The 13,788-nt window shown below is 38.0% G+C and overlaps 3 protein-coding genes across 3 annotated transcripts; 1 reads left to right on the top strand and 2 right to left on the bottom strand.

Moving 5' to 3' along the window:
* Window positions 1–4,201: 4,201 nt before the first annotated feature.
* On the bottom strand, window positions 4,202–6,741 carry LOC103314345 (uncharacterized). The gene is made up of 6 exons (XM_015983658.2): window positions 6,468–6,741; window positions 6,349–6,413; window positions 6,122–6,294; window positions 5,439–5,533; window positions 5,211–5,387; window positions 4,202–5,158 (listed from the first exon to the last, which is right to left on the bottom strand). The coding sequence occupies exons 3-6, from the start codon at window positions 6,286–6,288 to the stop codon at window positions 4,980–4,982; spliced, it is 618 nt and encodes a 205-aa protein (XP_015839144.1). The 5' UTR covers window positions 6,289–6,294; window positions 6,349–6,413; window positions 6,468–6,741; the 3' UTR covers window positions 4,202–4,979.
* Window positions 6,742–6,846: 105 nt separating this feature from the next.
* LOC656375 (serpin peptidase inhibitor 27) lies at window positions 6,847–8,822 on the top strand. The gene is made up of 2 exons (XM_962912.5): window positions 6,847–7,403; window positions 7,941–8,822. Exons 1-2 carry the CDS (start codon window positions 6,847–6,849, stop codon window positions 8,752–8,754), a joined length of 1,371 nt encoding a protein of 456 aa, XP_968005.2. The 3' UTR covers window positions 8,755–8,822.
* A 3-nt stretch (window positions 8,823–8,825) lies between these two features.
* snky (sneaky) lies at window positions 8,826–12,453 on the bottom strand. Its single transcript, XM_962834.4, has 2 exons — window positions 10,574–12,453; window positions 8,826–9,154 (listed from the first exon to the last, which is right to left on the bottom strand). Exons 1-2 carry the CDS (start codon window positions 12,379–12,381, stop codon window positions 8,833–8,835), a joined length of 2,130 nt encoding a protein of 709 aa, XP_967927.1. The 5' UTR covers window positions 12,382–12,453; the 3' UTR covers window positions 8,826–8,832.
* Window positions 12,454–13,788: the final 1,335 nt, after the last annotated feature.

Here is a 13,788-nt window from a genome sequence, read left to right as displayed (position 1 = left end):
TACTTCAAACTATCTTGCCCAGGCAGTGCTGCTTTGAGTGTGTGAAAATATGTATAATGTAAAATAATCAAGGGATGTAAAATTAATAAAAAGTATTTGTATAAAATATTCGAAAGATCAAAAATAAGCATTTGAAAAATAAACATGATTTTAACAATAAATGTTTTCAAATGTTATATCATAATAATTATTTATTTAACGAGTTTGAGTGTAAATCGGACGCTTTATTTCACAAGTAGATTTTTAAACCACAAGTGATATCAAGTGATTTATCATCCACAAGGTGGAATAAATGAACCGATTTACACAAAGAGGAGCTGAACACCACAACATTTTATTCTTCAAATAATACCCAACAATGTAAATTGTTGTAAAATTGTAAAATGTGAAGAAGCACGTTCCCACAAAATACATGTTACACACACATTTTGACGGATTGATTAAAAAAAAAGAGAAAGCAGCTCGTAGAAAGGTTAAAAAAATAACATTCATAAAATTTTGTAAGAGCCTGATTTTATAGTATGGTAACTATTGGCCGGATTATTTTAAGATCAAAAATACAGTAAACGATAAGGCAAAATAATATGTATAAAAACTGAGTTTTCCAAATACTTAAAAAATCCGACCTCTAGTGTTGGTAACCTTAAAAGGATCAGTTTGAATTTATTTCAAATTAATCTTAAGATGGAAACTATCCACGCCACAAAGCGTCGAATTTCAACCACTTTCCTCTAATGATTTACAGCCATTTTAAGTAACATTTTTAAATCATATTTACAGGATACATTTTTCTACCTAGGCTGTAAAGGAGAAAGACTTTTAAAATGCAATCAGTACTTTATTTAATTCAGAAAAAAATCCTGAAATTGAAGAAAAAATTGGTGCTCTTTGAATATTATTACGCATTGAGTGCGAAATGTAACAGTGAGTGTTAAAGACAAAATAAAATACTGTTGGCCCTGTAGTGGACCCTTAAGAATAAGATTTCATTTGAAAATAAATACAAACTGATCCTTTACACTGGTTCCTAAGAGTACTCTGCACTTGTTATACACGCGTTTATACATTTTATGTACTTCAAGAACGCCTATGGCGACTCCTGTAACGCGAATATAACATATGCATTTCTCTTTGCAAAGGATCTTGATTATCGACCTCAAAGTCATTCACTTTTCCAGAAACAATCAAACTCAACTTTTTGAGATATGTAAAAATATAAAATTTTACAAATTTCTCAAAAAGCTGAGTTTTAATTGCTTCAGAATGTGGACAATTGTCGAAATCAAAATCCAAAGACTGTCTTAGGTGGCTGACTATCCTTGCCAGAATTTGATTGTGAAAAAGCACTGTCGGTACGAGTACCTTTAGCTGACTATAAATGTGAAGTAACACCAGAATTACATTCACATTTATATATTTCAGCCTTCTGTGCTCTTCACTATCATATTCCAGCATTTCCACCAGCCGATGATGACGGGGATCTGGATCGCCAGTATGCTGTAAATTACGTTGACAGATGTCACATTCATATTCCCCCAAAGAGAGTTTATGAACAAGAAATCCGCCAATATAACCCACAGCATATGCGTCAAGATCATCACTATCATCATCTACTGGTGGTGGTGGATGCCACTGATCCCTACTACCGTCGCGATCAACTGGCTCTGGAGGCTCAGAAAGAAAATCTCTAATTGTGACCTGCAGGATATCATCGTCTCCTTCACAATTAGAACCACGAGAATGATACGCCGAAAAATTTCTAATTAGCAAGGACTTATAAAAGGGAACGAATGCCTTGCAAGTTGGATTCGTGTAACGAACTCCATATTGTCTTATTTGGCCAAAAAAGTTCTCCAGCGGATCTTGATTAAACGCTCTCGCAGGAAATTGCGTGAAACCAAGCTTTTGCAAAGAATTTTTGATCAAACAAAACCCTTCAAGAGTTCGCTGCCATCCCATCAAACACTTTGGACGAGGGCGATCCTCAGCGTTCTTTGGGAGGAATGCCATATTGCTAAACAATCGTTTCCCTTCTACCCACGTCCTGTAATGAGAACTATTTTGGGTTACCCTTCTTCGCAGTTTTTTCTTTTCAGACTGTCCTCCAAAGCCACCGTTGACACTGTCGAAGATCTGGTCTATCTCCAACAAAAGTTTTGCGGTGTAGTAAGCATCCGGTGGTAACCTCCCGGTTTCTGGTCTGGCAAACTCATTTATCACTGCAGCTACTCGCTGGCTCAACACCTGTGCCGCTAATTTTACTTTCATTTTCCGAATTTTGAATTTGTCCACATGTTGAGCCGAAATTTTTGGCAACAGGCGGAAAACCCTGTTCTTTTCCCGATCAATTTTAACCACCCTCTGAATATATGCCCACTTAGCAACCCCCCGCTTTTGTTGCCCCCTTACAACATAGGTAAACTGACAATCACGCTCTAAGAGACCATTCCGGAATGCCTTCAAAAGATGAGGAGGGTCAAACAATGGAATCACTTCCTGATATTGATTATCAGGAAGCGGAACCCTGATCACATTGTCCTGAACCACATCATCTTCTGAAGCTCGCACTCTTTTAGAATGATCTAATAGAGCGTTGATTGCCTTGATGTTGTTGCTACCCATGTCGCAAACGGAGGCAACGATATTTAACCCCACCGCGGTAGCTGCAGCAACAATTTGTTTGTAGAAACTAACAATATTGCTGGCTTTCATCGCGGATTTACAGAAGGCAAAAGCTACAGGTTGCTTCCACCGTCTGTAAACACCACGAATCATAAAGACAGCAACATGGTCAGCAACCTCTCCAGTCCGTGTCGTACCGTCATCCTCAAATCCTATGACTCTGTCCTCATGCGGCAAATAGTCCAAATGAGGCTGTATTTGTATCTCATCAAAAATGAGGACACAAATACGATCTTTCTCATTTGGGCCTACTCGCCGACTGAGAACTTCAATCATATGATTTGAAATGCCCGGTCGAATAGAAACTTTACCGAGAGTTGCCTTCAGTGTGCGTTCTGACGGTAGTATAAACATCTTAGAAAGAAGTCTATACGTTCGAGGACTGCTTTTGTGAATAGCAATGGCGTCAGCCTTGTCCTCAAACGTAAAACTTCTTGCCTTAGATTTACACTTATAATTTCTCAATTGACTTTCTAAAAATCGTTGCTGAACAGGAGTAAGTTCCTCAATCAAATGCCGCACTGCTTCATCTTTTGCTATATCTCTCGCCACCTTTAATTGGTTTCGAACATTTTCCAACTTTCTCACGCGGTTTCTTAATGATCTGGCCAAACTGTACAGCTTCATTTCGTCTTCGCTAAAAGCGACTTTTTTTTTCTTAATTCCCAGTTGGGATAAAATTGCTACAAGAATACATTTTATTAAACGATTACGAGTCACTTAAATCTTAAACTTACGTTTATGCTTCCTTTCTGTAGGAAGGAGATGTTCTGTAACGAATACAAAAACAATATAATAACTAATAGCTGATATTATTGTTACTTACCTCTTTGAGTTTTTATAGGCCTAGCCTCCTCGGTCTCAGTGCTTTCAATGTCGTACGCTAAAACATTTATAATTAGTTTATTTCCTGTACTATACTAGCAAATATAATCCAATTATGATTATAAATACATATACAAACTGATCCAGAATTACTGAGTTTGTTGGCAATACTGAATTCAAATTTTAAAAGATATTAATTGAGTACTCCTCCAGCTAACAACAATTTAACAATCTTGTGGGGTTGTACGTCAAATAAATGTCTAAAATAACCAAATCTGTTTGCAGTGTTTCAAATTATAAACAAAAATACTTTCAAATTTGTTGCTAACAGTCTCAGTATTTCAGGATCAGTCTGTATTAAACAAGAGCATAAATGAGTTCACCAATGTATGATAAAATTAAAAATGTACAAATTATATCAAACATGCAAAATAGCGCTTTAGCAATATGAAACTTACTCAAAAAGTGAGACGGTCCAGCTTCAACTACAGGGCCGGACTGGCGACTCATTCCTGAAGGCCCTGGTTGCGGTTCATCAAATTCTGTTGAAAGTGGTTATTTAGTTTTTTAAATTACTTTTACAAAAAATTTACATGATTATTCAGTATTCTAACCAAGATACATTCTAACTAATATAGCTATTAACTATTCATGCTGCTTTTTTATTTAACTATAATTACAACATTGTAAAAGATTACTTACATTGTCGAAACGCTGGACCAAAACGCAGTAGTAATAATTGTTTCTGCTAAACAAGTAATAATAAGTATACACAATTACTACTTAGCATGCACTAAGTTTCCTGAAAAAACAAATCCAGAAGTGGCAGAAATTTTAGACTTCACTGTTGACGAGATTTTAAAATCACTTACGATGAAACAAACCACTGAAGTAGAAACCTGAACAAACTGAAAATACATAACTACATAAATTAAAGTGCTAAATATGCCCATTCTTCCCTATGTTCAATTTGAAAAAGGACACACCAATGCATTGAGAGTTTTGCTATGCAACTAACATGCAACTAATTAGACCACACACTGCCAAAAATGTTCAAATTGTTAATTAAATTCTGCAAGATTATTCAAGTAGAAAAAAAATTGTTAAATGCGTTAATCGTTAGGTAACGGTATTAAGAAAAGAATGATTAATTACTACACTAAATATTCGAAATGACTTGAAATGTTCGTTGTATGGCTTTAATTGAAGAAATGTTATGAACTAGGTGTATTGCTCACCCCAACTATGTAATGTGTTGTATATCAAATTTCTTAATTTTCCTTTTTTAAGCAATATAAATTACATTTATACCCGATTTTGACACTGACAATTGTTTATTTAAAAAAACCTATAATACCTTTGATTGACTACATTAACTAAACTGCAGACCAACATCTATTTCCATTAGCAGACATGCAGTGATTTTGATGCACTACATTTTATTCTACTTTTTAGATAAATATTCCCATTTACTAGAAGAAAATAAAACAGAATAGAATAGGAAGTAATAGAATACCTGTTTCCGGTAAAAGACCAACACCTTCAACCAGAAAGCCTAGCCCAACACCCCCCACCCCAGGCCCTACCACCCCAGGCCCTACCACTTTAGATCCCGATGCCATCTCCAAACTTTCCATGGAAATTTTGGCACCTGTAATCCAAAAAACGTTAAAACATGTGCGTTTTGCATTAAACAATCTTACGTTTTACTGGAATGTCTCCTTTTGATGGAGTTACTCTTTTCCTAGGAGACACCCCAGCCTGCTCCAATAAACACGATGCCTCTTTTTCCGGAGTAAGAAAGTCTGGGATGACCGACACCTTTGAGGGAGTGGTAGGCTCTGTGTCCAAAGGTGATGTTCGCTTACCACCTTCCCCATCTAAAACGAAACTTTATGAGTAAAGTCATACTACAAAAGTAATAATCTCACTTGTTGACAAGTCAACAGATGGTACCGCATTTGGTTTAAGTTTGGTGGTGCCCTCATAAAAATCATGTGCACTAAAATGCTTGTGACACACATAGCTGAAACAGATTTAATGCAATTGAATGTAAAACATTTCCTTAGCTACGATGGCTACGATGTTATTTGTTATAAACATGTAAACGTACACCTTTAATACAGACTGATCCCGAAATTCTATCTGTTGTCAATACTGAATTTAAATTTTAAAGGATACGAATGAACTACGCTTCCAGTTGAGAATAATTCAACAATCTTGTGGGGTTGTACGTCAAATAATCGTCAAGATTTAATTTTTCTCGATCAGTCTGTATTATGTGATTGTTAATAAAAAGCTAATTTACAAAACAATTAGTTGATATCAAATTTCAAATCGGTATTATGTAAACTGACGTTTGGCAATGCAGAATTAATGTATTAATTAAATTATTATTTTTATTATTATTATAGGTATTAAAAGTTTGCCGCTTCTTACCACGATAAACGAACAATGATAGTATATGCAAAATTTGGTTTTATTAGTTGCCTGAGTGGATAAAAATTGGTACTTTTCACAAATTTCATAGAATTAGAATAATTAAATGCGGCAAATTGAAATTCCAGAACCACCTGAGATCCTACACTCTCTTATAAACAGTCCGTATATTTACCATTTTCTGGAAAGATGGTAATATGAGTGGTCCACCAAGCTAGGGTTGTTCACAGCAACCTTCCACTTCCGGCACCTGTCTAATCCTTTTTTAGGATTTGGGAAGCGGAACATAGGCCTCTGCCTGTTCTCGCACCCAGGGACAACACAACAATTACGGTTCGTCATGATTTCCTAATATCAACCAATTATTTAGAATACGGCGTGAAAATTGAAATAAGTCCTTACCTCTTAGCTGTCCTAATGATAATCCTAACTATAATTATCCTAAATACTAAAACTAGTTGAAAATCCTGTAAACAAAAACATAAGTATTTTTCTACATTTTGCTCACAATTTAGATGTACCTAACACTATAATTTATATTCCCTCAATAAAAAAGTTCAAAAATAAAATACACACACAAAAAAAAAACACAAAACAGTATTAATATCACATAAAACAAAGCCTAAGGCGAACACCAAACAAACGAAGCACAAAATGGCGATTTGCACAATGGCAATATTTACTTTTTAAATTGCGTCATCCACTGTTAATTTCTGCCGATAATATAGGTAGCTTCGCTAAAATTGACTACACGTGTGTGCGACATCTGCGATGGCCAGCCGAACTACAGTCGATTTTGAATTTGGCGCTTATACTTGGCTTGGTGCATTTAGGTGTCGCATCAGTTTTCAACGCATCGGCGACCTGTTCACCTTGCTATCAAAGGTCGCGATTATAGTGATGAAGTTCCACGTGATTCTGTTGTTTTGCGCTTACGTCATTGGCCAGAAGGCGCCGCCGCTGCCCGCCGCCGACAAGGCGCTCGTCGAGCACTACAAACTGGCCCTGGAGGCGGTGTTCGGCGTCGGCATCCGCCTCCAGGCGTTCCTCGACGGCGGCGAAAGCGACAACTTCCTCGTCAGTCCGATCAGTGCGACTGTTATTCTTGGCCAGTTGATTCTTGGAGCTGAAGGCGAGTTCCGGAAGCAATTAGTCGAGTTATTGGCCTTGCCCAAGGGTCACCTCTACGAAAACGATGTCTATTACATCGAAAACAAGAAGAATGTCACGTTGCAACAGTTGCCCTATTCCACGCTGCACTTACAGCTGTCCAACCTGCTGAAGGCGCTGGAGAGTGGCAAGGATGAAAGGAAACACTTTATGCTCAAGCAGAAAAGTGCGCTTTTTGTCGACAACACAGTCGACTTGAATAAAACGTTCAGAGGCAATCTGAGGAACTTTTATCAGACGAGGATCAAGTTCTTCGACTTTCAACACAAACAAACAGAGGCCTTGACGTAAGTAACGAATGCGGGGCAAGACACACATTTTTACAATAAAATATTAATTAAAAAGACAATTATAGTGGACCTTTTAAGTTTTTCCGAACTTACCTTTAATTGGTCTAATTAATAGAGGAAAATAATTTATTTGGGCGTAAGATCCTCAGGCATGATTTCTGAGAACAACCATATTTGCAGTTACAAAAAGGCGAATAATTGCTAAGCTTCGGGTAATTTAATAAAACAAAACAAGACAAAATTTACAATAGGTGTGATTGGTTAAAAATAAAATAGGGTGAAATTAGAATACACTTAATCAAAGACTAAAAAAGCTAATTAATATGTTCTTAAAAGAGTTCAGTGATTATTCTTAAGGATAGTATCGCACTCGATATGGAAAATAAGTTTACGTTAAGAACATTTAATTCGCACCTTTTGTTTGGTCACCTTATTTTTTATAATAATTAAACAGAAACCCGATAAACTATGGCCCCGAACCACAAATGTTGGCAAATTGGCGGTAATTTCAAATAACAGGACACCTTCTTGTAGCTGGATCAACACCTGGGTGAGCAACAACACCCGGGGCCTCATCACCTCCATCCTCCCTGAGCCCCCCTCCCCCAGCACTCGCTCGATCTTCGCCAACTTCATCTACTTCAAGGCCGACTGGGAACTTCCCTTCAGCCACGAGCTGAACCGTGAGGGCCTTTTCAGCGTCACGGCCACCGAAACAATCCCAGTAACTTACATGATCAACTTCCTCGAGCAAATTCCCTACTTTGAATCCCCCGATTTCCGCCTCATCTCCATCCCCTACGTCAACCAAGAGCTCGGCATGTACCTAATCCAGCCGAGCAGCAACAGTCCGTACAAATACGACATCAAAAACTTTGTCCAAAATTTGAAATCGCGCCAGATTTTGGAAAGTGTGGAACAAGCCCGTCGTAAGGACGTCGTGGTCAAAATCCCGAAAATGTCGCTGCGGTACAGCTTCAGTCTCCTGAACCAGTTGAAGAAATACAGAGCGTTCAAAAAGACAAACATTAAAACCAACTCGACGAACGTGGTCGACAAGCTCGACGATCGAGTCGATGCTTTCAACAACTTCACAAAAGTGGACGAAAAGGACGTTTTTCTGACCGCGGCTGCCAGTAACGGGGGCTTGCGAGTCGACGAAATGGTCCAACAAGTCGCCATCACGATCAACGAAAAGGGCACCGAAGCCGCCGCCGTCACCGCCGCCACCATCGACTACATGGGCGGCTCGAAGAACTTCGTGGTCGACCGCCCCTTCGTCTTCTTCATCCGACACGAGGCCACCGCTGCGACCCTCTTCTGGGGCACCGTCTCCAAGCCCAAATAGCCAAGACTGAACTAGTGATAGTGTCATTGTATTTATTTATTTTCTAGTTAAATAAACGATTTTACCTTTGTGTTTGTTTCAATCGGCGTCGTCGTCGGACGAGTCGAGACCGCTGCTAGTGTCGGTGTCTAGCGTGGCGCAAGCCAGGCATTTCTGGCCCGAGTCTTGCCAACACTCGGGACAGTATGCGAAATGGCATAATTCGTTCGGACAGACGTGGAATTTTGAGCGGCATAAAGGCTCCACTTCTTTGCACATCAGGCATTTGCGCCGGGCGCCGGGGAAGAGTTGCAGGAAGCGGAACAAACGGGGGAATTTTATTTGCAGGACCATGAAGACGTTCAGGTCGTCTTGGAGGCGGCGCTGGCGCACCAGTTTCTGGATTTTTTTCTTCATGAATCTGGACAAATACCTTCTTTGTAACTAACAAAGTTACAAAACAGACAAGGTTTTAACAGATAATAACAATATTTTGCGATCTCTTCTAACGATTTTGAGAAGTTTAAAATTTATGCAAACATCTTAGTTTATTTTGATAAGTTTAATAATTTAGCTCGATTTGCAATAAAAATCGAACTTTTAGAAAAAATGTAGGTACTAGTAAAACCTTTCAGCACCCATTTTTTAACGATTTCGTATTGTTTTTATTTAAGTAAATATTTTTGTTTTTAAAAGTAACATTTTTAAAGAGTTTCTCCTGTTTCTGTTCCTACTGCTCCGAAAAGAATCTTTGGCAGTCTATTTGAAATTTAAAATTTGAATATAATTATATTAAACCAGTTATACCACTTAATTTTTGTACGGAAGACCTGAGCGATTAAAACATGAATCAATATCATCAGCTTGAACTACGACTTTTACTACAACAAGCAAAATAAAATGTCATAATCTAGATTTCAATTGTAAAAGACATTTTTATTTTAAATCATAAATTGTACATTTTTCATTAGACGTTGCGGTTTGAATCCAAACTAATTACCATTTTCCACCTAATAATTTTAAGGAAATATCTCGCATTAAATCAACGTCCATCTTGTTCTGTAGATTAATCTATAATCAATAATTTGTTTTATAATAATTGAACTTCCAAAGTTTTATTGTTAAAAATTTCAGTATTTTTTCAATAAGATCAACAAAAATTGTAAAATAATTAAGATCTCTCATTGAAAGTGTAAATTACATTGGCTATAATTTTTTTTGAAGTGCATTAATAATCTGTAATAGCAAATTTTGAGTGAAAATGCGACGTTGGAGTTTTTATAGTTTTGAAACAGCTAATACTAAGGAATAACACCTACATGTTTTGTTTATTTATAGTGATGTTTACTTTATTTATAGTGATAAATAGTGAGAAATCATTTTAAAAAATTAGGGGACATCAGAGAGTTTCAGAGAAAATCATGATTGAATCAAAATTAATTAAAGCCTAAATTACAAAATTTAGACTGCGGTTGATAAATTTGATGTAGTACTATTTGATATTAAATGTGGAATAGTAGATAATGAAAATAGTAAAATCAACACTACGCTACTTCTGAATCCAAGAACTACTCAAGAGTTATAAATGGCTCTAAAACTGTATTGGAATATATTTTCACAATGCGAGTATTTATTTACGAATAGAATTTCTGAGATCGCGAACCGACCACAGGTTTAATTTCTGTATTAAAATTTTCTTGGGATAATAATTATATTTATACAAATAGATCGAAGTGCCAAAGGCGAATTATTAAGCTTGTTTTATACCAACGCTTTAAAGTCTTTGGAAAATAAAACTTTTTTTGTAGCTGTTTTTAGCTGAGAAATTGTTTCCCTATACCTGTAGAAGCCCACCCTGCGTCGCAACGTCTCATTGTAAATGTGCAAAATTCGCCTCTTTTCCCACTTTCTGTAAAACATCCCGCAGATGGCGTGCCGCAGCCTTTGCGTGTACATATTGACCAGAATCAGCAACCACAGGACGAAATACGTGCCATAAATCTTGTAAATGTAGTAACTGGGGAGTAGGGAAGGTTGTGGTAAACACTTCTCGTTACTCCTTTCGATGTGAATCCGTTTCTTGATATTGAAACCCTTAATAACCGATCGCAACAAATTAGCAATCATCCCCGTCCCTTTCACCTCCAATTTCATGTCATGCCGCCCAGTCTGGACGTAGTCAATCCTAGCATGCCGTCTCACCAAGTCCAGACCTTCGTAGAAGAGACGGTCAAGCAGAATGAATGTTGTAGCGAACAGAACTTCGAGTAACAGGTGAACAGTTTGCCAGAAGAGCTGCTGGTGTTCGCTTTTTAAGGGGCGAGGGGTGCAAGGATCGACGAGTTTTTTCTTCTCGATTTTTTTTAACGGAAGGACTGTGTACTTCCCCTGTTGCCTCCGCCTGGCATCAATGCGGCGGTAGTACGTCGTGACGTAAATATTATCAAACTGGATGTCGGTCAAGTACTTGTCGAGGTACGTGGACGCGTTCATGATAATCCTCAGGAAGATGAAGGCGAGGATTCGCTTCAAAATGACCATCAGCTGGCGCAAAACCGCCTTCTTGGCGTTGACCGTGTGCAGAATCGCCTTCGCCGTCTCCCGACTGTCCCTCAAGTCGATCAGTTGCTTGATTTTCGGGAGCTGGTACTGCAAGCGCACGTTTTTGAAGTTGTCCGAAAACTGCGAGCGCGATTTTTTCAAATAGGCGTAACCGTCGCCAAAACCCGGATCAATGTCCTTGGAGGGGTCACACCGACTGACCCCTCCAAGCGCCTGGGCAATGTTGCACACAAAATCCAGCTTCATGGGCCAGCAGATCAACCAAGCCGCCACCCAAGTCACCGCCTCGTAGCACTTATCGTAAGCTTTGGCAAACATCTCTCTGCAGTTTTTCGCCGCTTTGGTGAACTGGTCCTCGCAGCGCATCTCAATCTTCTTCAGGTACATTTTTTCGAAACGTTCGGCTTCGCGCTTCTCGCCCACGGCGTCGTACTTCGCCCCCAGGTCCTTGCTGCGTGCCGTGTCGCCCGTCTTGGCGTCCATGTAGTCGTTCTCCTCCTTCATTCTCCTCATTTCGGCCGCGTCTTCGACCTCGCCCACCACCGGCGCCGACACGTCCCGGATGGAGCGCATGGTGTCCTTCACCTCGTTGACGTCGGCCTTCATGCCGAAGAGGGCGTCCGAGAAGGGCTTGAACATGAGCTCGAAGCGGGTCTTGGTGAGGTTGAAGGTGAGGGAGGTGGTGCAGGCGAACACGCGGACCACCTCGCGCCCGTTCACGGTGATGTTGTCCACGGGGCCGGAGAGGATGTAGGCCAGGACGAAGGTTTTGATGACGCCGCGGCCGACTTTGCCGCCGAAGCTGGGCAAGGTCAGGAGGGTGATGCAGCGGATCTGGGACGAGAAGGCGTTGCCGAGGCCCAGGAGCAGGCACATGGCCAGGGCCATGGTGGTGGAGGCGCCGGCGGTGAAGTTCAAGTCGATGAGGATCAGGAAGTAGAAGCCGATGCCGAGCAGGACGCCGAAGAAGAAGCTGAAGAGTTTTTTCAGGACGGTGTGCTCTTTTTGCGAGAAGATCACTTTGTAGAGGAGGAGGGAGGAGCGGCGGAGGGTGTCTTTGAAGAAGTTGCAACAACATAGTCGCATTGTTGGCAGTTTGACAGGGGTTGACTGTCATCTTGGCAAGATGTTTGGCGCTAATTATTTTTTTCACGTTTTTATCGACCAGGCTTCTAAGACTGAATTATTAATAACGCAAAAATGGAGTTTTAAAGAAGTATGAATAAATAAAAAAATTTTTACGTATGAAAATAATCAATTGCAATTGAACATTTCTCTAATTTTGCCAAAATTCGGTGCATAATTCCTTCTAATAACAATTAATTACTGCACAAAAATATTACTTTTTAAGTCATTCTAAAATCTAGAAATGACGATGTTTAAATGATGTTTTGTGAAAAAAAAAAAAAAAGAAAAAAAATGTCGCTAGCCTCTAAATTATTGTCTTTTTGAAGTTTTAATTTTTATTTATTAAAGTAACTTTTTTCAGTTTTGGGACTATAGCAACATTTTTTACGTATTTTTTGAACAAAACATTTAATCATTCTTGACACTAGAAAATTTCGATTAATTTATTATTAACTATTTCTATACCAATACTATTTCTAATTTTATTAATACAGTGAAACTTCCCATAATGGACATCTCCACAACGGACATTTTTGTAGAAACGTAACAAAACCCATATTAAAGTTTTCAGCTCTCATTAGTGGACACCTCTCTACAACGGACAATTTAAGATTTCCCATCGGTGTCCGTTGTTGAGAGGTTTTACTGTATTAATTCTGTTTCTAATTAATTAACATAATTTATTATAAGGAATAAATACAAAATATCAGCACATGCTGATTTCTGTTTTGGTTTGAGCATATATTAATTGTCTCTTATAAATATTTAGAACTTTTTTTAACTTAAATCTTTTGCTAAAAATTTCTACTAGTGATTTTCCAGTTATCAACGGAAATAGGTTTTGTCCATTACATTTATTGTTAGTAATTTTGTAAATTGTTGGTCGTAGGACAATATTTTTTTGCAAAGGAAAGAAAAGTATAAAGAGCTTTAGATTTAGGCAAAAAATGAAAAATTCAAATGTTGCAAAAAAATTGGTTTACCGAAAAATTTGGCCTGAACAAATGGTTTTGCTTAAGACTTTTATTTTACTAAGTATGCAAATTATTATTAATTTATTTAAAATTATTCTGTACCTAAAATCTTCTTTTAAACTGATACTTCTACATGCAAATTTTTCTTGGGTTCTGCCTTTAATAATGTTCTTTATTCATGTAATTATTACTGCTATTTACTACTACATAAATAATATATTATTATTATTATTATTATTATTATTATTATTTTGTTTTGTTTATGCAAAAAATATTTTTTTTGTCAATTACGAGATAAATATTTCACTAAATAGACATATTTTACCAAAAAAATACAAAATTCTTAATAGCTTTCAAATTATCAACGAAAATAGGTTTTGTCTATTTTTGT

This window comes from Tribolium castaneum, chromosome 2, assembly GCF_031307605.1.
Source record: "Tribolium castaneum strain GA2 chromosome 2, icTriCast1.1, whole genome shotgun sequence".
Classification (NCBI taxonomy): domain Eukaryota; kingdom Metazoa; phylum Arthropoda; class Insecta; order Coleoptera; family Tenebrionidae; genus Tribolium; species Tribolium castaneum.
This window is presented reverse-complemented; position numbering and strand designations above follow the sequence as displayed.